The following is a 23,837-nucleotide window of genomic DNA, read 5'->3' as shown; positions in this document are numbered from 1 at the left end:
ATAAAGTTCTTTCTCCTTCAGTCCCTGCCCAGCCATCCATTTAGAAGCAGTTAGAGGTTCTAATTCGTAATGGACGTGTTAATGTCTGAAGTTGATAGAATGGTAACAGTCATTAGATCTGTTAGAACTCTTCTAGGTTTCCTTGTTTCTTTTTGGATTTCTTCCCCAGGGTAAGATATTCAGAAAAAAATATGACAGTATTTCTTGAATGCATTACCCTTTTCTCTGTATGTATGTATTTTCTAATATAGATACACATTCTTGTCTGCTTGTGGAATGCTTTTAATTCTATAAATTCTTTGTTGTACTCTCCATGGAATGTTGAACTTTATGTTAGATCTACTTAATATCTTAAGTTCTAACTGATACAGATAGTCCTCATTTAGCAACTGCCTCATTTAGCAACCATTCGCAGTTATGACAATGATGAAAAAGTAACTTTGCGACCAGTCCTCACATTTATGACCTTTGTAGGTCTGTAAAGCAAAGAAGCACAGTCACGGTTTCACTTATCAACCACTTCACTTAATGACTGAATTGCCAGTCCCAATTGTGGTCACTAAACAAGAACTACTTGTATATAAAAAGCTGTCTCAGTGTTAAAAAAATATTATAGTTCTAGCTTATTTTGATGTATCTTAAACATTGGGGCTGCACTCTGTTCCTTGTTTTTATCTATCCCTAGTTTTTATTTTTTTTAGTATAAACATTATTTTTTAGTCTGACATTTACTTTTTTAGTTGTGTGTTATTATTTTAATTTCTTTTTACTTCACCATCAGTCAGATAATCAATTCCAAATATTTTCATTACAAATTGTCTCCAAAATCTTATAAACAATCACTTGAATAAAGGCTGGCCAACCTAAAAAAGGACATTAGAAGAATATTGATATCTACCCTTTATGTTTTAAATCTGTAGGCAATGCACAAGTCATTTCAGGAGCTCAAGTGAGGTACAAAATACGATTTGGAATCCGCTACATGTGGTGGTATCATTTACTGGGGCTTATCTGGACAAGTGAATTTATTCTAGCTTGTCAGCAGATGACTGTGGCTGGGGCTATAGTTACTTGCTTCTTCAACCGGTATGTACAACAGTTAATCTAATTGCCAAAAGCCTGTTTCTTAGCTTACTTTCACTGTATTTTTAAGGACTTAAAAAAAAACCCAATCACACAATCCTATAACTATGTTATAAGTACTGTATGTATAAACCAGCCCTCTTGAAGTCAGTGGATTCCCTTCTCTGTAAATATATACGGGATTGTATAATTATTGAGGAATGTGACAAGAGCAGTTGAACCTTACTAGCTAATGTTCTGTTCTGTGAACTGAGGAGCCTTCTTTCAAATCTTGCTTGTCTCATTAATTCAAGTGGCTGCGTTCATGCATGACACAATCTATAATTTAGTAGTACATCAACAGGATCCAGACTTCTGGACTTTCCCACACTACTTCTCCTCCTCCGGCATGACTTTAGGGAAAAGATGAGAAACATTTGCTATTTTCAACTAACAGCAGTTTACCATTGGATACAAACTAGGGCTGGCTTTAAATTAATGGTTTGTTTGTATCCATAAAGCTCAAATCATGTTTTGTAATCCAAGGTTGTTATTAAGCCATAGTTAAATAATTTCAGATTGTTTTGAACCACATCACAAGAGTTAGTAGAAAACCGAAGTCGATGCTTCTAATATACAGGTGGAAGGGGAGATCAGACTCATATAAATGACACTAAGCAGTGATTTAGAACTACATTAAAATCAATCAAGTTTGCTCAAGTTTTCATTTTGAAATAATAATATTTAACTAATCTATAAGATTTGTTGGGATTAGGGTGATGTGGTTCACACATAACATTAAGCCAGTACTTTCTTTTTGAGCATGGTTTCTTGAATAAGCTATAATAGCCTGGTTTATATAACACATTAAGCTAAAACAAATCAATCATATTACAGCTTAATGTTATGCATGAACCAGGCCCCTGAATGCAAAGCACATTTAATACCTTAAAAAAAATCTGTATAAAAGCTTAAAAAAATAGCGAAAAACTAAATTACTTCTAATAGTCTGTTTAATGTATGGTGAGTTACTTGTTTTTTTAGCATGTATTGTGTATGTGTATACATGCATTAGAGAGTGAATGTGGGTGATAAGGCTGTATGTTCTAGAAATTCTATCAGAAAGGTACAGGGAAATCAGTGCCTCTGGCACCAATTAAACTGCAGTCCAAGCAATGGTTTATTGAGTTTTAGCCAGGAAGAAATTAAGTACTATCAGAAGAATTCATCAGATGGGAGTCCTTAAAAGCTGCTTTTTCATTAAATATTGTAAACAATACTGAAATATTCTATACCCTCAAAAGTTTCACAGTTCTCCATTGTTTTCACAAAATTTTGAGATTACCTTCAATTAGAACTGGAATTCTAATTTTTATGATATATTATTTGGTTAATAGTGTGCTGTGCTTTAAGTTGTATTAATAGATTTGGATTTTACCCTGTGTTCCTGATCCTCTTGCAAAGCTAAACAGATTTGTGTATTTGAAATACCTGCCTGGCCCATACCGACTATCTGGTTAGTCTGAATGGAACTGATTTGTTAGATTATGATCACTAGTTTCATTCGGCAGATAAATCCATAAATTTTCCTATGAGGCTCATAATGCAATATACTCTTCTGTATGGCAGCACCTAGCTAATTTTAGCTGATCTTCAAAAAGCTAAGCAGGGTTAGGGGTCATTCATACTCAGAGTGGGAACCACCAATCAATCCCAGGACTATAAACTAGACTGGAAAGTTTAGAAAACACCCAGAAGAGGACCCTGGTAAAGTGCTTCTGTATTGTTGCTATTGTCTGTTTCTGTGTGAAATGCCCCAGGAGTTGAGCTCATGTATTATAGAATCACTTTCATGAGGTTTCAGTTCTGTTTACAGCAGGGGTGTCCAAAGGATTTTGGTTAAATCTTCATAATTTTCATAAAATGCCAACATGGTGTAATCATTTCACTTCAGTAGCTTGGGGAGGAAAAAGAAGGAATTCACAGTAATCATATCCAGTGATGTGTATATTTTAATTTTGTTATGCTACAAATACGTAATTTAGTTTGAATTCAATCTGCAAAGTAATGTAAATTTTATCTCGTGTGTCTGAAAAAACAGTTCTGTTACAACGTATTCTTTTAGAAACTGCATAACATAAATAAAACATACTAAGGATTTTGAGTATCTACAGAGGACAAATACTGTTTGAGATACATTTGGAACACACTGAGTTAACAGCAAAATTTTCATAATTTTTGTTAATTTTTAACATTGCATCTGTGTTACCATCCTTTGGACCAGAATGTATGGAATAAATCATTTTGGACTAATTTAATTCCAGCAAGAAATAATGTTTTGACCATTATTTCCCCTAACTAGTATCTTTCTGTATTTGCCATTTGTTTGAATATCTTTCAAATATGATTCAGTCATGTCAGAACTAAACTTTACTCTCTTAACACCACCGATAATTTTAAAAGTTACATGATAGGTGTTTTTATTGAAAACATTATGCTTCCAGAGGGAAATGTGCAGTCCCCTGGTGTTGATCTCTCTTCCTATTACTTGCTTTGTCAGCATGTAGAAAACGAGATGAATCAATACAGTAGAACAATGTCATAAATATAGAAGAGAAAAACAACAGTGTTATTCACATACTTTGTGGGAGGAATGTGGACAAGAGCTTTGTTGTATTCTGTGTAGAGCCTTCCTCTTTAGCTAGTAAGCAGTTACAGGAAATTGGAGAGACTTTAGTTTTGCAAATCTGCTTCCTTACTATACAGTCCATTAGGCACTCTGCCGTCTTCTTGTAAGCAGAATTAAATTGGGGAGGGTTGTGAGTTGTTTCAGCTGGATTACCTTTTCAGGGACATCTGTTTGGCCTGAAACAATAATAGCGAAACACACTTCGCTTTCTTTTATTTTTGATGAAAGATGCATTCCTTAGAAACTATAATAATTTAATAAAAGGAAGAGGGGTTCAGATAACAGTATGCTGTATGGTTTGTGCAAGGGGCTCTGTATATTCAAATATATAACTAGAACTTTATCTTAAGAGATAATGCGGTGGAGCTTTGGAAATTTAATTGGGTGGCAGAATAGTTCAGTAAACATGCACTGAAATCCCAGCTCAGCCATCATATTCACTGTCTATCACTGGGGGAAGACTTCTATCCTGTATTAACATTCTCTTATCTCTAAAATTTGAATAATATTCTTCCCACTATTATTTTGTAGCAAAAGTATCACTTGATTGTTAAGGACCTCTGAGGAAGATAAGCACTATATAATTCTCTCCCACTAAAATCAGTAGTAGGGTACTGAAAGGTATCCTTAAATTTATAAAGCTGCTGCTATAGGATTAAGTAATTCTCATATTAAAAAAAGAGTAAATGTTAATGTTATTTTTAAAAATCATAACAGCAAGAACAATAGAGCCCATGTGAGAGTAATTATGCTACATCAAGAAAGAAGAATACAGTTCAGAAAAATGTTGCTAAGACAGTAGCCAGGGCCATTTGCTAATAACAGTGCTTCCTTCAATCCCTCTTAAATGTCGTGCAGTATTTGCATGATTACACTACTAGAAATGCCATGAGAATTGCTCCAGTTTCTAGTCTCAGCATATTATATGACCTCGAATCTGTAATTCTAAGAAGATTATGTGTCAGTGGATCAGCTGATGACATTCTTTAAGTCATATTGCTTTTGGTAAGTGTTGGGTGCTTTATACTTTATGCATATTTAGTGTGATTTTAGATACAAAGAAGAATATCAGGTCTTCCTCAGTTTTCCTTGCCAAGAAACAGGCAAGGAAATTATTGGCTAGAATCACTTCAATAATTTCTTAGAGCTTTTCCTAAAGATAGTTCAGAATGTACAATTTGCACCCATTACTTATCTACTCTTAGAAGTAAAAGGTAATTGTGCAAGGACAGTTTCTTCTCTTAGTTTCTGTAAGAAATTAACAACTGAGGAAGGCATAATCCTTGTTGTACCAAATACTTTACAGTTGGTTTCTGTACTGATTTTAACTCTTATGAAATCATAATACCTTCAGATGTTACCAGAAGTTTCAAATGTGAGTGCTTATTAGGAGACATTTTAATTTATCAAAATTGAAATCAAGATAAAAATCTGTTTCAGACAGAGAATTATAACTCTTTGAAGTATGTTAATGTTTATTTTATACAAAAGTCCAGTAGTTACCCCTAAATATTCTCCTGGCCTGAATAACTGTAATATATGCGTACCACTTTTATGGTACTTCCTATTGAAAATACTGAAGCACAAGTATACAATATAGGCATTTAGCTGTAGTGTAGCAGTAAGAAGCTTTTGTGGGTTCTTGGGATTTGTTTTAAGAATGAATATCCAGGCATTTTAAAGGGAGTTCTTTCTCTCCTGGCTAAGTTAGGTTTCCTACGTCTAGTGAAGTCTACTTTGTTATGTGTGCAGTCTTGAGCATTGGCTAAATATAAGTGTGGTTACTTCAGAATTCTGTTCCTGCTTCCTACTTGGAGATAAGTGAGGGCAGATTACTCTAGCTGGCATTTTTTCTCTCTCTCGGCCTGGCTGTTGCTCTCTCCACATGGCTTCTTTCTCTCTTTTCAGCCTTTACATGGAAACTATCTGTGAAGGGTAGATCTGTCCCATGGTATTTTCATGGAAACTGCAAATCTTCAATAATCAGTACTGTCTAGCTCCATCTTAGCTGGCTAGCCATTAATCCTCCACCTCTTCTCCCCTCCTTTCTTCTTCTCAGAATCCTTTCAATTTTAAGTCTCCGTTTTTCTCCTCCTTCATGCCAGCTCAGCAATAGCCCCCCTTTCCTATGGGAAAATACTCTCTAGAGCAGGTTTTCTCAAACTGTGAGGTGTACATCCCTTGAGGAGGTGCAGACAGAGGCCAGGGAAGGTGCGAAGAACCTTTGCTTTTTTACTTTTTATGTCTTTCTTAAAAATAAAGTTTCATTGTATTTTTTCATTGTTCATTTGTGTTCATTTTTGTGTTTGGATTTTTAGGGGAGGTATGTACACAAGATTACAGTAAAGGGAGGTGTGATGGCAAAAAGTTTAGGAAACCCTGCTCCAGAGGGAAGTTATGAGAATTGGTGCTATTACTCCTACACTCGGCTTCCGCTTGCTAGCTCAAAAGTATAACGTGTTTGGTGGGTACATACGGGATTGGATGCTAGCGAGTATGAGTGACAGCAGACTCTCTGCTAGCAGCTACTGCTTGGAGGCTCTGGAGGGGCTACAGTATCATGATACCTGTGTTAACATAGTTATGCATGGAGTAGTCCTGCACAGGTAAACATTTAATACAATTAGATTTGCAAAACTTTACTTTCCAGCTTCACTCATCTGTTCCGTTCTATTAGGTTACAATAGAACCTAATGTTACAACTTCTCTGAGAGGTTGTAACGGGGGATAATTGAAGGACTCTAAGTAGCCTGATTAAAAAGTAATTCTCATGAATTCTGGCTTCAGATTAACAGAGATTTGAATTCAGATTCAAGTTCTGTCATAACTGGTTTCTTGTGGTTTCCATTTCATTTACCTTTAACTAACAGAAAGCTTGATGTTTTTCGTTAAGTAAAATATTAATCAGTCTTGAGCAGTATAGGCATTTTTTCATCTCACAAAATGTGTCAGATAGGGAAGTGAATTTGAAAGAGGAAAAAGTTTCACTCAATTATATAAGCATTTCAAATTTTGTAGCAGTTTGTTCTTGTATGAGGCGTTTTACAGCATTTGTGATTATTTATACACATTTGGCTCCAGTATGTTAGTGCCTCCCTTTTTACTAGAAATAGCAAATTTAGGTGCTTGAAGTTTCTCTTAAGGCTGTTCCCCACCATTGAACTGAAGTGCTACCACCAAGGCTTGAGCTGGAACGAGATGCCTGTTCTTTGCTCTTGCCACTGATGGTCCCTGCCTCTTTTGCCTTTATTCTCAATCACTGCCTGTCACCAACTTCATTCCAAAGTAATAGATGATAAACCTTAACAGATTTTCATACACTTTGAGGCTTACTTTGGGTGTGTCAGAAAAAGGGGAGGAATACTATTTTAGTATCAGTATAGCTAAGGACAAATTAAGCCTATCTTACAGGTTGGGGTGAGATGAAGGCAGCATCATGAAGACACAGTAGAAAACAATTATTTCTAGTTTATGTTCATGTCATGCTTAAGTACAAGTGGAATGCCCCATAGATTCCTTAAGAGAAAAGGTTAACTCAGAGTAAGTAGCCATTTTCCAGATTTCCCATTACTAAGGTCATGACACTTGGCATAAGTAGCAGTTACAACACATTGGTTTCATCAGTGGAATCTTATGAGTATGTATAAAGGGAAAGTCACATATTGAAGTTACGAGCATGTCCTGGTATAGCACATGCTTTTTGAGAAGGGCAGAATCAAACAAACAAACAAAAACTTTATTACGGCCAAAGACCAAGCATAAAGCAACAGAGTCCTTACATTATGTAGTGGAGCTTCTGAAATGGAACTGACTGACTGAATACAAATGATCATGACATAAATTTTAAATTGATCAAATAAAATGATATTTGGACTTAATTCTGTTTCATTCTTGGAGGTTACTGGAAACTGGAGTACTGTAAACCCCTGGAAGGATTTCCAAACTATTGGATGAAGATTCTGATAGTTATATCGTGCTTATATTTCATTTTCTGTACAATTTTACATGCTTGCTTATTTTTCATTGTAGAAATAAGAGTCATCCAATCCTGTCTTCCATATCAGTTCTTTTTTGTTATCACCTGGGAACAGTTGTGAAAGGGTCCCTTTTAATCACAATCATGAGAGTCCCAAGGATTATTCTATTGTCTGTTTATAACATTCTGAAAAAAAAGGTAGGCTCCTACTTTCATTTTCTAACACCATAGCATATTGGGCAAGTTAGTGTAGAAATATAATATCTAAGCAAGAGGTACAAATGCAGTCTTTATTTGCTTATTTTTATATTGGACTTTATTACTTAGCCTTATTGCCAAGCAGGCAACAGCTTAAAAGGCAGTAAATTCCATTGTAACAGACTTAACTATGAAAAGGCTTCATACTCTGATGATTTATTCCTAATCCCTGACAGCCAGAAAAAAAAGAGAGTTTGACAAGACTATGCACAAAGTACAAAGTTTGCTTAGGCTAAAGGTTTGACCCATCTTTGAAGGGAAGTTGGAAAAGTCTATTGTGAGTGGATCAGAAATGGAGGGTGTTTGTACCCTCTTGATGTTTCAACTTTGTTCTTGTAAAGTATCACTGAGAGATACCCCTTAAGGTTCTAATGAGACATAACGAAAGATTTTCAGAGCTTCATATACTTAAATGGGAAGCTGAAAGTCAAGATACTAGTATATATATTGCAATAATAAACATATCATAGACAGAAGATCTAAATACCTTATAGTGGAAAGGAACGTTAAGAGCACGGGGTTAATTCTGTTGACCTAAGAAAAAGCTGTTGGTACATAAATCAATTAATTTTTGATTCCTGTTTTTATATTTTTAAAATATTAATTTTAAATTGTCAGATATCAGCTTTATGAAAACAGTACATAAATAAATATTTTATATTTACTTTATCACATCATTTAGGTACAACTTTTTAGCTTTATGAAAGGTATTTTCTACTTCTGAAGGAAAATTCATGATCTTAATAACATCTGTAACAAACCATGATGATGTCAAAATAACAATACACATGAAATAATGTCATCATATAAATGCCAAGATTGTCCTAACAGCCAGGAACCACGCTGAGACAAGGAATAGGTCTCTAGAGTTTATTTACTGCTACATAACAGAGAATCCTAACAAACTGAAGAAGCGTGGGAAAACCCAGACATATAAACCCCAAAGACTAAGGCGGGCCCGATCTGTGTCTCTTTGAATGGCCACCTAATTCCTCAATACTACGCATGCGCTTTACAGCCTGGATGGGAGCCCCCTGCTCGCCATCCTCACTCATGACAAAGATTATGAACTATACTTGTATCATGATATCTGGTGTAAGTACATAAGTCATGGCATTTGTGTGATGATGTTAGCACACCGATCTTTTCTCTCTCCCCTCCCCCATCCTCCTATGGAAACATATTGTTTTAAATGAATGTGGCTTTGTTTTCTATACAAAATGTGACAACGATTCTTGAATAGATTGGAAATCACTAGTTAATCAAAGGAGTATAGTGCCTGATATGACAGTCTTCTTTTGTATTTAGAATCTTATTTTCAAGTATTGCTTTCAAGAAGATTAGCAAGCTTTGATGTAATTGGGAATGTAATATCCTTGTGCATTTCTTTATTCGCCAGATTCCACCTTGTGCTAAATCATGATGTGCTGCAATATAAACAGGAATAAATCACAGTAAACTACAATATAAACACAGGAATAAGTCACAAACTACATATTCTCATAGTTTTCCTTCATGAAGCTAACAAGAAAGTGTGTACAACCCTTCCTTCTCAGTTTTTCTAATTACAGTTTGTCATCCAGACTAACAAACTGATCAACTGAGTATAGTTTTAAGTAAGCCAACTTCAGGCCACTGTTACTGAACCTATAGATCAGGTTAACCAGAAAGTAGCAGGAGAGTGTACAAGCTTGCATCTTGCCTTGGTTGTTCCTGCTCATTCATGTTGTACTCAGCTATAATTTAGGTGTCAAGGAAAGACAACTATGCTTTGATAATAATTAGCAAAACAAAGAATTCAGTTATATTGGATTCATTTGCATGACAAACTGAGACCACTCCTTTCCCTTCACTGTACCAGAACTTCCCATAAGTGTGTGTGGATGGAAATTTAAGCTGGAAAAAAAATATGAAAGAAGGATTAGCCCTTCTCTTTCCCTTCTCAGTAATTTTGGCTGTAATCAGGGCACTCTGCATCTATTTCTTAAGGCTTTAAAAAAGTTAAGTGTGAATTGCTGCTGGACAGAGCTCATGAAGTTTACTGAGATGCCAGCCAGGAAGAAGAGAGCGAGACTGTGAATGGTTTAGCTTTTATCAATTGTTGCTCTTCATGAGTATGGTTAGCCTGAACCCCAATGAATGTGTTGCACGACCTTGGCCATTACTTCTTTGCATTCATAACCTTTCATAAGTGAGTTATGTGTCAAGCTTCAAACTTGTTTGGTGATAGTGTTTTAGATACTGTATTCCTTTATTCTGGTTTAGTAGCAAATGGGAGTGAAATGTTTTGGAGAAGAGCCAAAATTATTCACTATAGTGCTGGAACTTTTCAACAGATAAAGATTCCTTAACTATCAATATTTTTCAACAATAGCTGTGAACAGATTTACCTGTTCGTGTACGTTGCTGTTTCATGTTCTGTCACCTAATCTTTGATTGCCCTCAGTGATGTCCCCATAATCAGACCTGACTGTGTTAACCCATTTACAACATAACACTTGCTTATTGCCTGGAATTGTTTGTATTTACTTCCCCAGACAGAAGAAAGAAGCAAAAACTAAATGTTGCAGAAGCACGCCTAGACAGGAAAAGCAGTGGCAGTGAACCGGCCAAAAAAATTTCTATATTATACTTTAAGGCTTACTATTAATCTAAAAATCAAAACAGAAGACTTCAGTATGGCTGCAGTGTAGACACATATCTAGTTTGGGTAATTTACCATTGATGAATGGTAAATATGCTGACATAATTTTATGTCAGAGGAATTTCACACTTGCCTCTGAAAATGGGAGTCCTGAAATAAGGGAAATAAGGGAAAATCACATTTGAGTAATCCTAGATATTTATTATTAATTTATTTTATTTTTATCCCATCTTTATTATTTTTATAAATAACTCAAGGCAGCGAACATACCTGATGCTCCTTCCTCCTCCTATTTTCCCCACAACAACAACCCTGAGAGGTGAGTTGGGCTGAGAGAGAGGGACTGGCCCAAGGTCACCCAGCCGGCTTTCATGCCTAAGGTGGGACTAGAACTCCCAGTCTCCTGGTTTCTAGCCCAGCACCTTAACCACTAGACCAAATTGTATTTATTTCTGAGATTGAAAAATATCCTGTGTTCCTAAAATACCATTGCCACTGTCTGTCAATGCAGGAGCTTTAATGTCCAAAGGACCAATAGCAAGATCTTTTCCAAATACTTCATATTCATATTCATGAATCATGAACATGACGCATGAATATGAATATGAATCTTGTATTCTGTGCATGGGAAGTGTGAAGTGTTAGAAGAATCTGAAACACCTGCTTTTTAATTCTGCTACCTTTGATGACTAATTACAACTTACGTTTTCTTCCCCAGGAGAATACATGTGCAAGGTGTATTTTCAAATGCTGTTTTTGCAATTTCTGGTGCCTTGAAAGATGTCTTGGATATTTAAACCAGGTATGTTATATAAATTGAGTAATATCACACAGATAAAAATGAAAGTCATATGAAAAAGAAATGCTGTGCTGATGAGTAATGTTTCCAAGGCAGTTACTCTCCCTGTTTTGTGACAACCAATGAAGAAAGATTATTTTTATTTAAGAACCTGCTACTCGTTTCATTCCAACTGATTTTATAGAAATCATGCAGTACTATAAATCTTAGATAAAATCCAAATAAGTTCAATAGGCCTATTCATAGACACATGGGGTTAGAATAGCCACTATGATTTATAATGAACAAATTAACTAACATAACTAAACTATAGCACTTCTAAATCTGATTATTTAATTGGGCCAGACATAAGCATCTAGTGAATTTTATCCTACCAAATGAGAATATAGTCAGGAAATTCCTTGGTAGGAATCAGTGTTATTCATGGCATTTTTTCTATAGTACCCTGTTACACCCCTTTCTGGATCGGGAGGCCCTTCGAACAGTCACTCATACCCTTGTTATCTCTCATATAGACTATTGCAATGCGCTCGACATGGGGCTACCCTTGAAAAGTATCCGGAAGCTCCAGCTAGTCCAGAATGCAGCTGCGCGAGCTGTTTTTGGTGCCCCCAGAAGGGCACATGTAACACTGCTGCTGCGCGAGCTGCATTGGGTACCAGTTTGCTTCCGGGTCCAATTCAAGGTGTTGGTTATTACCTTTAAAGCCCTACATGGCATGGGCCAGGTTACCTGAGGGACCGCCTCTTCCCCATTACATCAACCCGTCCCACCTGATCGTGCAGAGAGGGCATGCTGCGGACCCCATTGATAAGAGAATTCCATCTGGCGGGGTCCAGGAAGCGGGCCTTCTCTGCAGTAGCTCCCGCCCTGTGGAACGTGCTGTCCCCGGAGGTGAGATTGGCCCCATTGCTCCTGGCCTTTCGGAGGAGTCTGAAGACCTGGTTCTGCCGCCTTGCTTGGGGCGGAGAGGGGAATAGATCTACATGGGGATGGTTGCTATAGAGCACTCCTCCCACACTTGGACTGTTTTAGATTCTTTTGCCACCTGGATTCTTTATTTTTACCTTTATTTATATTATTTATTATTGTATTTTTATACTGGTTGTTGTTTTTACTCGATTGTTGTAAACCGCCCAGAGCCCCCGATGGGAGGAGATGGGCAGGGACAAATTAAATAGACTGACTGACTGACTGACTGACCGACCGACCATTGTCCCATACATTTTTGTCAGATACATGCTTCCCAGAATTGTTTTAGACTTCAGTGAATGCATGTCAATATAATCTATAATTACTGCCTTGGGTCCTGATTTTTACAAGTGGGCACACTGGCTTGCTGCAAGCCCTCCTTGGTTCTTATTTTGACTGAAGACTGCTGATTGCTATTCTTTGGCGTACAGGAAACATTCTTGTGTTGCTTTTTCTGGTGGGAAAGAAGTTAAAAGCAATGAAACAGCATTTGCAGGATTTGTGAGCATTCAGTGAAACCTTATTTTCTGCCTAATGCAATAAGGAAAGCAGGGGAGATGACAATTGCAAGATGAGGCAAGCTAAGAAGTAATTTTAAACCATATCTGTGGGGGTGAGGGAGCCCAATCATGCATTCCATAGCACTGCTTTCAGTTGAAGCAGTAGAAATGTTAATTAATGTCTGGGCATATGATGGATTTTATAAAAGATAATAAACTGCAACTCAGTCCAGATAAGGGGTTCAGTTAGTGGATGGTTTGTGTGGAGGAGTCGTACTTTTTATAAAGGGTTTGTACTGCTTTCCCCCATCCTCAAGAAAGATGTTTCATGGCTTGGAGGTGCTTCTAGCTCCATATTCATAGGATTTTATGTAATATATAGATACAGTAACCACCTAGCTTGACCACGGTAAAGTGGTCTACTTGGGTCTGCCTTTAAAAACTTCTTAGAAACCACAATTGGTGCAAAATGCAGTGGCTTGCATGCTTTCTGGCTCCCACCATTAGGCACATATAACACCAAGTTTGCAGATCCTGCATTGGATACAAATTGGTTTCTGGGTACAATTTAAGGTGCTGGTTTTAACCTATGAAGCCCTTTATGGGTAGGTCCCTGGATATTTGCAGGACCGCCTACTCCAACCAGTACCAGCCCAATGAGTTAGATCATTTAATCTTGCTTTCTTAAATTCTTGTGTTGCCAGCTAATTTAGAATTTGCAGAACAGATACTGAAGCAGGAGGACATCAAAGGAGGCACCAGGACAGCTGTAAACTGAATCATGTTTAATAAAACTGCCCTCATTAATTACTTACAGCACCAGGCATCCTTCCCCAATCTGCAGCAGTGAGTCCAAGCAGCAGGGAGGGTCTCCGGAATTCAACTCACAAAGGGGTTACTTGAGTTGGGCAAGTTTTATAGGCCTTCAACCTCCCTCTGCCCCTGGAGTTGCCTAGTTTGGGCATCAGCAAGGGAAGGTTACATATTAATGACAATTAAGTGGCTAGCAGCTATTGGGTGCCTGCTAAGACAAAAGAGGGAAATAATTATCTAATTGGGGTTAGAGCAGAAAGTTTGTTATCTCACAGCTCACAACAGTAAATAGGAAGAGCTAGCTTGTCTAAGCAGCCTATCTTCCAGGTGTTAGTTGAAAACTGCGGGTCAATCACAGGACAAGTCTGTATATATCATAGGCAAAATATTTGAAAATATTGTAGTTATAATTCAAAATTATACAAATATTTGTAGCTCTATTGATCACTGTTACAGCTGTGCATTACCAGAATGTATGTCACCTGAATGAAATTAATGAATAGAAACATTTTAAGAAGGAATGCACTTATTCTTAGAATTATTTAGAATTTAATTACTATTAACTAGAAGAACCTACATTTGAAATCTCAAAATTGTAAGTGCTTGGTTGATGCTGTTACGTGGAATTTTGTTCATCTTTCCCATTCAGTTAGAATTTGTTGACTCTCTTGGCAACCTCAGTGACAGATTAGTCCTAAAAAACATTACAGCCTCTTAGACTTTACAGCCCTTTATATGGTTATAGGGTTTTGTTTGTTTGTTGTGTTGTGTTGTGTTTTTGGCTGTTACATTAAATACTTGAAGCTGTGAAATATGAACATGCATTTATTTAAGCACACATCTACTGACTTTGCTATCAGAACTTGAAATGTTTTATGAAATGTGATTTTGATATGTTTGTTTATAGCATTCAAGATGTTAAGCTTCCTTAAAAGAAAGGTGGAGTATATCTGTGTGAATATAAAATTACTCTATTATCTTGCTTTTAATTTGTCAGGTTTAATTAAACATTTTGCACCATTGTATTTTTGATAGTACATTAGGTTAACAAAGTTAAATATAATTAATATTTCATAGAAAGAAACACCTTCATAGGTAATAGACTTTTCCTTACACTGCTGTTACCACCTTAGTTTTCTTCTGTTTATTGCACTAGAATGTTAATAAGCCACTAGAGAACCATTTTTGTACTTGATAGCCATGTTCAGTTACTTCCTTCTACCAGTAAAGGAAAATTTATCTTTTGCCTGTCAGGTTTTGATTCACTTCCAGCTAGTTAGCAGTCCCCAAAAACATGGTGCTACACATGGATTGCTGAAAGATTATTGAATTTTTTGTTTCTTTGAATCATTTTTATTCTGTCATCTCCACTCCATTTCAGTGCGAGTGATTCAGCGGAACTTATAAATCAAAATATTCTCACCTCTTCAATTCACGTAATAGTTGTATAAAATACAGCAGGCTGGGAAAGAGTAAGTGGACTAAAGTTGCTTGGGGAACTCAGTGACTGAATGGACATAGATTTAGATAGCCTGATCCTAGTCCTATAGTTTTAATTGCTACTGCAAAACAGAGAGCTCACTATGCTACTGGTTAGTAAGCAAGTAGAAATGCTACAAATGCATAACTTGTTTGTGTTATCACTGTTCTATGGATGCAGTTGTTTTGTTCTCTTTTAATTTGAGGGGTTTATTAGCTATAATGCTGCAATTCAGTCTACCAACTCATGAGTACTTTGGGGAGCTGTATTGACTGGTATTATTTCCAGTGTCCAATGTCATACACTCCAAATATCCCTACTTTGTGGCATCTCTACAAACTCAAGGAAGGGACTCTTAAAAGAAGCCAAATTAGGCAATTAAGAACTGTGCATTGAGCTGCTTGCGTTTGTGTTGTATGCAGAGGGCCTGGACAATCAATCCTGCTGTTCCAAGCTAAAGCAGTCTTGTTCCCTGCTCATGGCTTGACTGAATTTATGGGGAGCATATCTGAAAGAGGCTGTTATTATCCCATTAATATTTTCCTTTACTGCTGTAAAAAACCTGCTTACCTGCTACAGCTTCCATCTGTCATGGTCTCTGGATCATCGCTCTTTCATTTTGCTGCACCATTAGGCCTCTGGGAGAGGTCTCTCTCTGTAGTGGGAGTTGGCCAGCCACTCTAAAAATGCAGGCAGGCTGTGGAAACTGGGTATAGTTTTGTGCCTGGCTTGATTTTGGTTTCTTTCAAAAGAAGGTTCTGTTGCTATGGTGCTCCTCTTTTCACTGGGCTCATTTTTAGAATCTTAGAATGGAAGACTGAATTCGGCTGTTACACAAAGTAGCAATTATTTTTCACAAGAGGGATTTTTAAGTGTTGGACCTGTGCCACATGGCTTTTCTCATGAAGCTAACCGGTCGGTTTTTCCAAGACCTTTGACATTCAGTCTGCGTTGGGAAGTGTAGTATTTTTTTCTAAATATTTTCTTCGCCTACAAAGCTTGAAGCATGTAAACAATCCCATTCCTTATTTATCTGTTTCTTTGGTTCCCATGCATATTAATAAAAAAAAAAACCAGAGTGAAACCCAAATATAAACTGTCAGTATCTGAGGCTTACTAGTTTGAGCTGCAGTTGTGATGTTCCCTGGATCAAGAGATTTAGGTTTGATACATGAATTAGGGAAAGATTTAAATCTTAACGAAGTGTCCTTAACTTAGTCAATTATCAGGAGAATCAGGGTTTATTACTTATTTGTCTTGATTGATGCTCTACTTTAGGTTTTTATTTCTAGAGTATTGCAGCTTCTACTAGATAAGAATTCTCAGTTCAAGGACTTGCATACTAGGACTTTCCTGCTTTTTCTTCACTTCAGACTGTGCACTCTGGTATCTGCTCCTGAGGGTGAGGGCTTGAACTTGGATGCAGAAGGCAGCTATAGAGAGAAGAAAATTGGCTCAAATGAGAAAGAAGTACCTTGTGTGCTGTTTCATCCTCTGCCCCATCCTGTAATGTTCAAGATGTTCTCATCCCTTCGGAGTAAATTGCAGGCAGTTGCACTGGGAGGAAGACAAAAACCCACAAACTTCTTCCTAGAAAATTCCTCCCATGAGGAATGTTGTTGAGTGATATGTATTAATGCTCCATGTTGGAATGTGTTATCTTTAAAAGTACTAAAATACTCAAGTTGAGCTAGTTAGATAGTGGTGATTGGTTTTATTGTTGATATGCTGTCATGTGTATCCTGTGTTCAAAAAGGCATCGGCCGTATTGGCTCCCATTGCAGCATAAATATTATATAGAAGTTCCATAGATTATAGCTGATTTTATGATCCGTGTTTAACATTGATATGATTTTAGTCTGATTTATTGTGGACGTGTGGGCTTATGTTTCTGTATTAGTATTTCCCAACTCTCTTACGAAAATAAATCTTGAAGCATTTTGTACATCGATTTAATTTTCATGGGTTCCAAAAGTCTAGGTATAGGAAAAAAGTTAAAACAGAACATTAATCTTAGGTAGTTTGAAGGATGCATTTAAAGAGATGCTGAGAGCATTTTCAATCTCATTCACACCCACAATGAGAATTCTAATTTCAAATTGAGCATTAGAACTCTACACATACTTTTTACAGAATAACTTTGCAGACTTCTATGCTTATTAAGCATGTCAGCATGAAAATTCTTCTTTTAAAGAGGACAAGAATGGTTCATTTTTCACTACACAAAATAAAGATGTTCATAGGTTGTTGGGAAAAGTAATTGTAGACTTTTGTATATTTCTATTTATATGCCTAACTAATTAATTTAGTCCTTGAAGAATGAATCTTACTGATCTCCAGAGTTATAAATAAAACTAGAGACAGTTTGACCTCATAGTAAGAAATGTAACTAAAAAAATAATTTTAATTGAGAAGATATGTGGGTTTTGACAATTAGATGAAAAATTATGCAAGTCATTTCATTTCCATAATATGATAGAATATAGGTATTTGTCAAAAGAGGTTATAAAAGTTGGGCCAAATACTTCCTACTTTTTTTGTTACTTCTGTTATTTTACCAATTAATGTTCTGATTGCAGAATGCATATGCAGCAACTATCATAAATGGGACAAATTTTTGTACCTCGGCTGAAGATGCCTGTGTTATTTTATCAAAAAATGTAACTAGCGCCATGCCAATCAACTGCTTCAGTGATTTCGCTGTCTTTCTTGGGAAGGTAAAACTATTTTTTGTAAATAATTTTTTTTTCTCAGTGAAAATCCTTTTTGCTCCATTACGTTGCAAGTCAGTAAAATATATATAATACTCATGATCATGTTTAATGCAAGGACTTGATCTTTGAACGAATGCAAAGTACAGTTTGGCCTGGTAATTACATATAGTTAGGTTAGGCCTGTGTCCTCCCATTTGCAGCCCCCTTGATTTTTTATCCATTGAACCATAATACATTTTTGCAGCCAGATTAGACCCACTATAGTTGGTACATACCATGTGTTGACTGTGGCATCCAGTTGTGTCTTATAGTAGTTCCCTTATCACAGTGTAGCTGCTGGTATCATAATGGCAAGCTGTGGATTGATTGATTGATTTTCTATCCATTTATTATTTTTATAAATAACTCAAGGTGGCGAACATAACTCCAATTTTCCCCAAAACAACCACCCTGTGAGGTGGGCTGGGCTGAGAGGGAGTGACTGGCCCAAGGTCACCCAGCTGGCTTCCATGCCTAAGGCAGGACTAGAACTAATGGCCCCCTGGTTTCTAGCCCATTGCCTTAACCACTAGACCAAACTGGCTGGATTTAGAAAAATAAAAAATCAAAGAAGATATCCAACTGTTCAAGTGAAGGGAAAAAGAGATGGTTCTTCATGGGAAACCAAGACTCATTCATAGAATGAACTAAAACGAGGATATTTTCTTCAGTTAATTTTAGGCAACATATGGCAGGACTAAAAAGCCAAACAAAGGTGAAGAAAACAGTCAACCAGTGTTTATCTTGTACTGAGACAAAATGGACGTTTGAAGTGAAAATGTCCCAGCAGACTTTTGAAAACAGTCATAATCTTAATAATAAGCATTTACATACAGTTGTTACCTTCTCTGGATGAGTTACCTTTTAAAAAATACCTTCTTTTATTTTAATATAGGTGTTTGTAGCGTGTTTCACCGTTTTTGGGGGCTTAATGGCATTTAACTACCACCGGGAATTACATGTTTGGGCCGTGCCACTGCTGCTGGTTGCTCTTTTGGCTTACCTCACTGCCCATAACTTCTTGTCAGTATTTCAGACTACGGTGGATGTTCTTTTCCTTTGCTTTGCTGTTGATGTAGAAACAAATGATGGGTCTCCAGATAAACCCTACCTAATGGATCAGGATTTAATGGTAAGCACTCCCAAAAGCAAACTTTCAACTTTAACTTTGGTGAAAGGAAGACCATAGCTCCGCTGATTCACCAGAGGCCTATCTAACCCAAGATAAGCCATGGCCAAGTTATCTTTAAGGCCACTTTTGTGTCCTTTTTAAATTTACTGTATGACAACTAGAATTCATTTAAGGCAAAAATTCAGCAGGACAATTAGTGTTTGAGACATAATTTTCTTATGTCTTAATTCTTTAAAGTGAGGTAATTATGTTAAAGGGTTGATAGTAACATTTTTAGAAAACAACTGTATTCCTATGTGGTTTAGTACTCTATTGCCCAGTTTAAACATGGTGGCAAATATGTTGTGAAACTTACTCTAGTTTCTAATAGGAGAATTGGTTTCTAGATTTTTAAAATTTCTTAGATGCTTCAGTGATTATCATAAGGGTAAACTTCAAGAATTTCCCCCCTAAAATATAGCTTAAAAACCTCTCAGTCACAATTGTCTCAACTATTTTCTTCCCATCTCACATTCCTCTAGATAGTTTCCCCTAAATCTAAAGTTTGCTGTTTCCAACTAACAGGATTTCATATTTAACATTTTTTTCAGATAACTGGGCCATCTTTTATTAAAGCTTTTAAAACAAATGCATCACACTTTTATTAATGAAAAGGTGTTTCCTGCTGATGTCAAATGCTGTGTCTTAATAGACTAGGCATTTAATGTGATTTTCTAAACTTTTATATCTGTTTTAAAGTTTGCAAGATAATAATGCAATGCTAAAAAGCATTAATAACATGTAAGTCCCACTTAACGAAGGGGGACTTTCTTTTTCAGTATGCTTAGGATTTCTTAAAGTCCAGCCCTATGTTTGCAAGACTAGGCCTATAGATTCAATCAATCTGAATCACTGTATTTAGAACTGCGGTTTTAGTTATGTATTTTCTATATTGATGAAGAGTTATCTTAGTTTTAAATTTGCACAATAAAATATGTCATATGTAATTGTTTTGCAGGACAAATAAAACAGCATTTTATAGGAAATTAGCTTTGTTACTGTTTTTATTTCAAGTATTCCTTTTTTTATTTATCAAGAATATATAATTGTATTTACTATAGGGTATATGCTTCATCCCAGGATACAAATAAGCTTAGGTTAAAATTTAATACTGGGTTGCTAATCTTAATCTATTGACTTGATTCGAGATTGCTCAAATAATAGTAGTATTGAATATAATAGGGCCAAATAATGTCTTGCTATTATTTGCAGAACTTTGTCTATCAGAACAGCAAGCTTGCAAAGATCAAAGAAAGAAATAAAAAAATATTTTATAACAACGAATACAGCACTGAACTGCAGCCTGTGGTAAGAAGCAAACCAAATCCAAACATCAGTAGGTACTGCTTATTCTGTGATAGGCAAATTGCATCGGGCGTAAAGCACAGAACTGCACTGTTTCCATTACAGCTAAACATTTGATAACAGAAGTCCTGTTATTGAAAGCCCCCTAAACCAAATGTGGGGCAGTAGCAGAAAGGCGGTGGGAGTATCTGTTACAAACACCTAGACAAGCCTGCCAGATCCTTTTGGGGATCTCCACTTCATGCCCCATCTTGCTCTGTGCCGGAGGGCCTGGATGCAGCTATTACTCCACGTGAAAGAATTCCACCTAGGCGGAGTTAGGCTGCGAATGTCTGTTCTTATATGGGGAGTTATCTCCCCTCATCTGGAATCTGGATGGAGCAGAACATGGGAATATGTTTTTGAATAAATTGGTTAAGTGTTTACATTTTTAACCAGAATTACCAAACCTAAGTATCTGGTAGAAAGAATTCCCACCGGGGTGAATGAGAAGCAGAATCCCCTGATTTTTCATCGTATTTGGGGAAGTTATAAGAGATACATTAGAACAAGAAGGTAAAAAATAGCAAGACAATATAGGTAGTCCTTGCTTAACAACCATTCGTTTAACAGTTCAGAGGTACAACAGGGCCAAAAAAGTTACTTATGACCAGTCCTTGAAGTTATGACTGTTGTGCCACCCGAGAGTTTCGTGATTGCGATTTGGGCTCTGGGCACCTGGCTTGCATTTACGACTGGCTGCAGCATCCTGTGGTCACGTGATCGCAATTCGTGACCTTCCCAGCTGGCTTCCAACAAGCCAAATCAATAGGGAACCATTGATTTGCTTGACAACCACCATTATTTGCTTAATGACCATCGTGATTCATGGTAAAAAATGGCAGTAAAATCGGGTCTGGTCACGTGATGCCTTGCATAATGACTGCATCACTTAGTGACCGAAATTCTGGTCCCAATTATGGTTAAGCGATGAGTACCTGTAGTATCAAGTTTTTAAAATTAACACTATGATCACTGCACTGCTTGCTGCACTAATCTTTTCCCAAGTGTCAAAGAGTCCACTTTAAATAGATAATTTCACTGTAAAACAGTAACATACTCTTTAAAATGTGTGGCATTTTTGGCATTTGAGCAAAATAAGTCATTGTGATGGCTTCCCAAAGTATCATTTTGCTGTCAGGGGTTTTACAGTAGCAGCTATCATTTTTCTGCCAGAATAGTTCATGCCAGAAAAGAAAATCCGCACGTAGGGGTCATATTTCTGCATTTTTGTTCATGCTGCACACTCTGGCAGGCTTAGGTCTGCATCTTTTTTAGAACTTTGGAAATATAAGTGGGTTGTGCTGCCTAGAATCTGTGGTTTTAAGTTTATTATGTTTATATATGCCTCTGGTTTATTCATCATATGAAGCTCTTTGTGCATTTCTGCCTCTCCCCCAAAAAACCCTCAAAAAGTTACATATGCACTGATAGAATGGAAAAGTATTTTTTATACTAAACTTTTCCCCCTTTTACAGACTTTACGTTATCATTATGGCTAATTTCATACTTTATCTTCCTTACTTTGTAGAGCAGAAATTGAGATGGCTTTAATACGATACACAGCAAAGATAAGATGAAGACTACAAGTATCTTAAGAAAAATAATCTGAATTGGTTTGTATATTTTGCACTAAGAGAGATGATTCGATCCACTCTCACTTTGTAAAAAAAATTCTTCAGCATTTATGGTTTTGTTAAATGTTATTTAAGGCATTTTAATTAAACTGTATTAAAGGCCAACTATGTTGTACATCGTATGTCTTCATTTAGATCTTAGGCATCCATTCTTAACCACAGTGCCAAAATGACAACACATACAGTATGTTGCAGTGTCACAACACAAGTTCCACCATCTATTACTTAAGTTGCAACATCGCACCCAGGTACGTAAGGGGAGGGGTTTGTGTCGCAACACCGTTTCTGTAATTTCTCCCCTCCTCTGTGGCTGCCTATGATTTAGATACAATAAAAAGTTTTCCAGTATTAAACTGTTAAGAAAAAACAAAGGTGACACAGCAACCATTTTATTTTGTTAAAGAGTGCGCTGGGGAATCAAGACAGTTTTTTAGATGACCGTATAGTATAGTTCTTTTTGTTGCACATCTTTGTGACTAGCTTAGTGCATTTCTAAGCTAGCAGCTCAGTAGGAACCTTGACGATTATGGTTTTATTCTCAGACATCCTGAAAATGAAAACAATGGATAATTCAAAGAGATTTTTAATGTTAAAAACCAAGAATTTGAGAACCATCTATAGAAAGTACTCATCAATCACCTTGCTATACATTTTATAAGCAGAGATATTACATGGGGAGGGTCATGGTCTCTCATATCACAAAGATAGTGAGTTTATTCATATTCCTTTTTTTTTAGTATTTAGATGTAGTTGTATACACTATTAAAATACAAATCCTAATTTCCAAGGTTATGAGAGAGACACTACGTTTCTTATTTGTAGCTGCAGAAAAGAGACAAAATAATCCAGCTGTGTATATAGATCAAGAGTAGACCTTTTTTCAGGTTCTAAGGATCATAGGAAGTATTTTGGAATGGCAGCATCCTTGGAGAGTATGGAATTTTCAAGTCTTATCAAATACCCTACATGCAGGCTTACAAAACAAAGCAGGAAAACTATCCCACCAAAAATGGGTGATTTGATCCTGAATGTCAATGGCATGTTCTTCGGCAGGTCTGGTAACAGCAAAAAATGGTGGGGTATGTGCTTGGGAATACCCCTTGAGTTGAGTCAAATATGTACTTTACAGTATTTGCAATTACTTTGATTCCAAAGTTTAATTTGGGAAAAACGTCCTTGTCAAAACCTACTAAGCAGCAAGTAGAATCAAGATGATTGTGCAGTTATTTCTTAATTATCCACTCAGTTGAAAAGGAATGTATTTTGCATAGGCTCTAAGACATATACAGAAGTACCAGAAACTTCTGAATTGCAAAAATAGGTTTATATTTATATTTATATTTCTGCTGAGAATATATTGAAGTCACTGTAGGAATGCCTAAGATATTTTAAATAAATAAATGGGAACCTGGTATGATGCCAAGCCTTTTTTTTTTTTTTTTTTTACAAGAATGCCCATGGGACCCTTAGTGACCCCAAAGTCATTTCTAGAAAATAAAGCATGGATGACTGTTCTCTAAAATAAATAGTTTAGTCCTTGGATTGGCAGACTTCAAACATTATGAAAGCATTGTCTGTTAAAGAATAGTTCTGGTACAAATGATGCTATTTACCTCAACCACATAATTAGGCAAATGACAAATTGATGCAAATGACGTACAGTTAGATTTCACACTCAGATTTAACCTATATCCCCTCCTTCCTGTGAATGGTCCATTATACTGAGGCTTTACTATACT

The 23,837-nt window shown here is 36.5% G+C and overlaps 1 protein-coding gene across 2 annotated transcripts in view; it reads left to right on the top strand.

Moving 5' to 3' along the window:
• SLC44A3 (solute carrier family 44 member 3) overlaps positions 1–22,151 on the top strand; it is a 43,303-nt gene extending 21,152 nt beyond the window's left edge. The window contains exons 10-16 of one of the 2 annotated variants that reach the window (XM_063298289.1): positions 921–1,086; positions 7,781–7,925; positions 11,348–11,431; positions 17,773–17,910; positions 18,842–19,078; positions 20,330–20,425; positions 21,993–22,151. In XM_063298289.1, coding sequence (XP_063154359.1) covers positions 921–1,086; positions 7,781–7,925; positions 11,348–11,431; positions 17,773–17,910; positions 18,842–19,078; positions 20,330–20,425; positions 21,993–22,004 — 878 coding nt within the window. In that variant the 3' untranslated portion in view covers positions 22,005–22,151. Of the gene's footprint in view, positions 1–920; positions 1,099–7,780; positions 7,926–11,347; positions 11,432–17,772; positions 17,911–18,841; positions 19,079–20,329; positions 20,426–21,992 lie in introns of both variants that reach the window. The other variant, XM_063298288.1, reaches the window with a different exon arrangement.
• Positions 22,152–23,837: the final 1,686 nt, after the last annotated feature.

This window comes from Candoia aspera, chromosome 3 (assembly GCF_035149785.1).
Source record: "Candoia aspera isolate rCanAsp1 chromosome 3, rCanAsp1.hap2, whole genome shotgun sequence".
NCBI lineage: Eukaryota > Metazoa > Chordata > Lepidosauria > Squamata > Boidae > Candoia > Candoia aspera.
The sequence above is the reverse complement of the archived record's forward strand: the minus strand, read 5'-3'. Positions and strand labels throughout refer to the sequence as shown.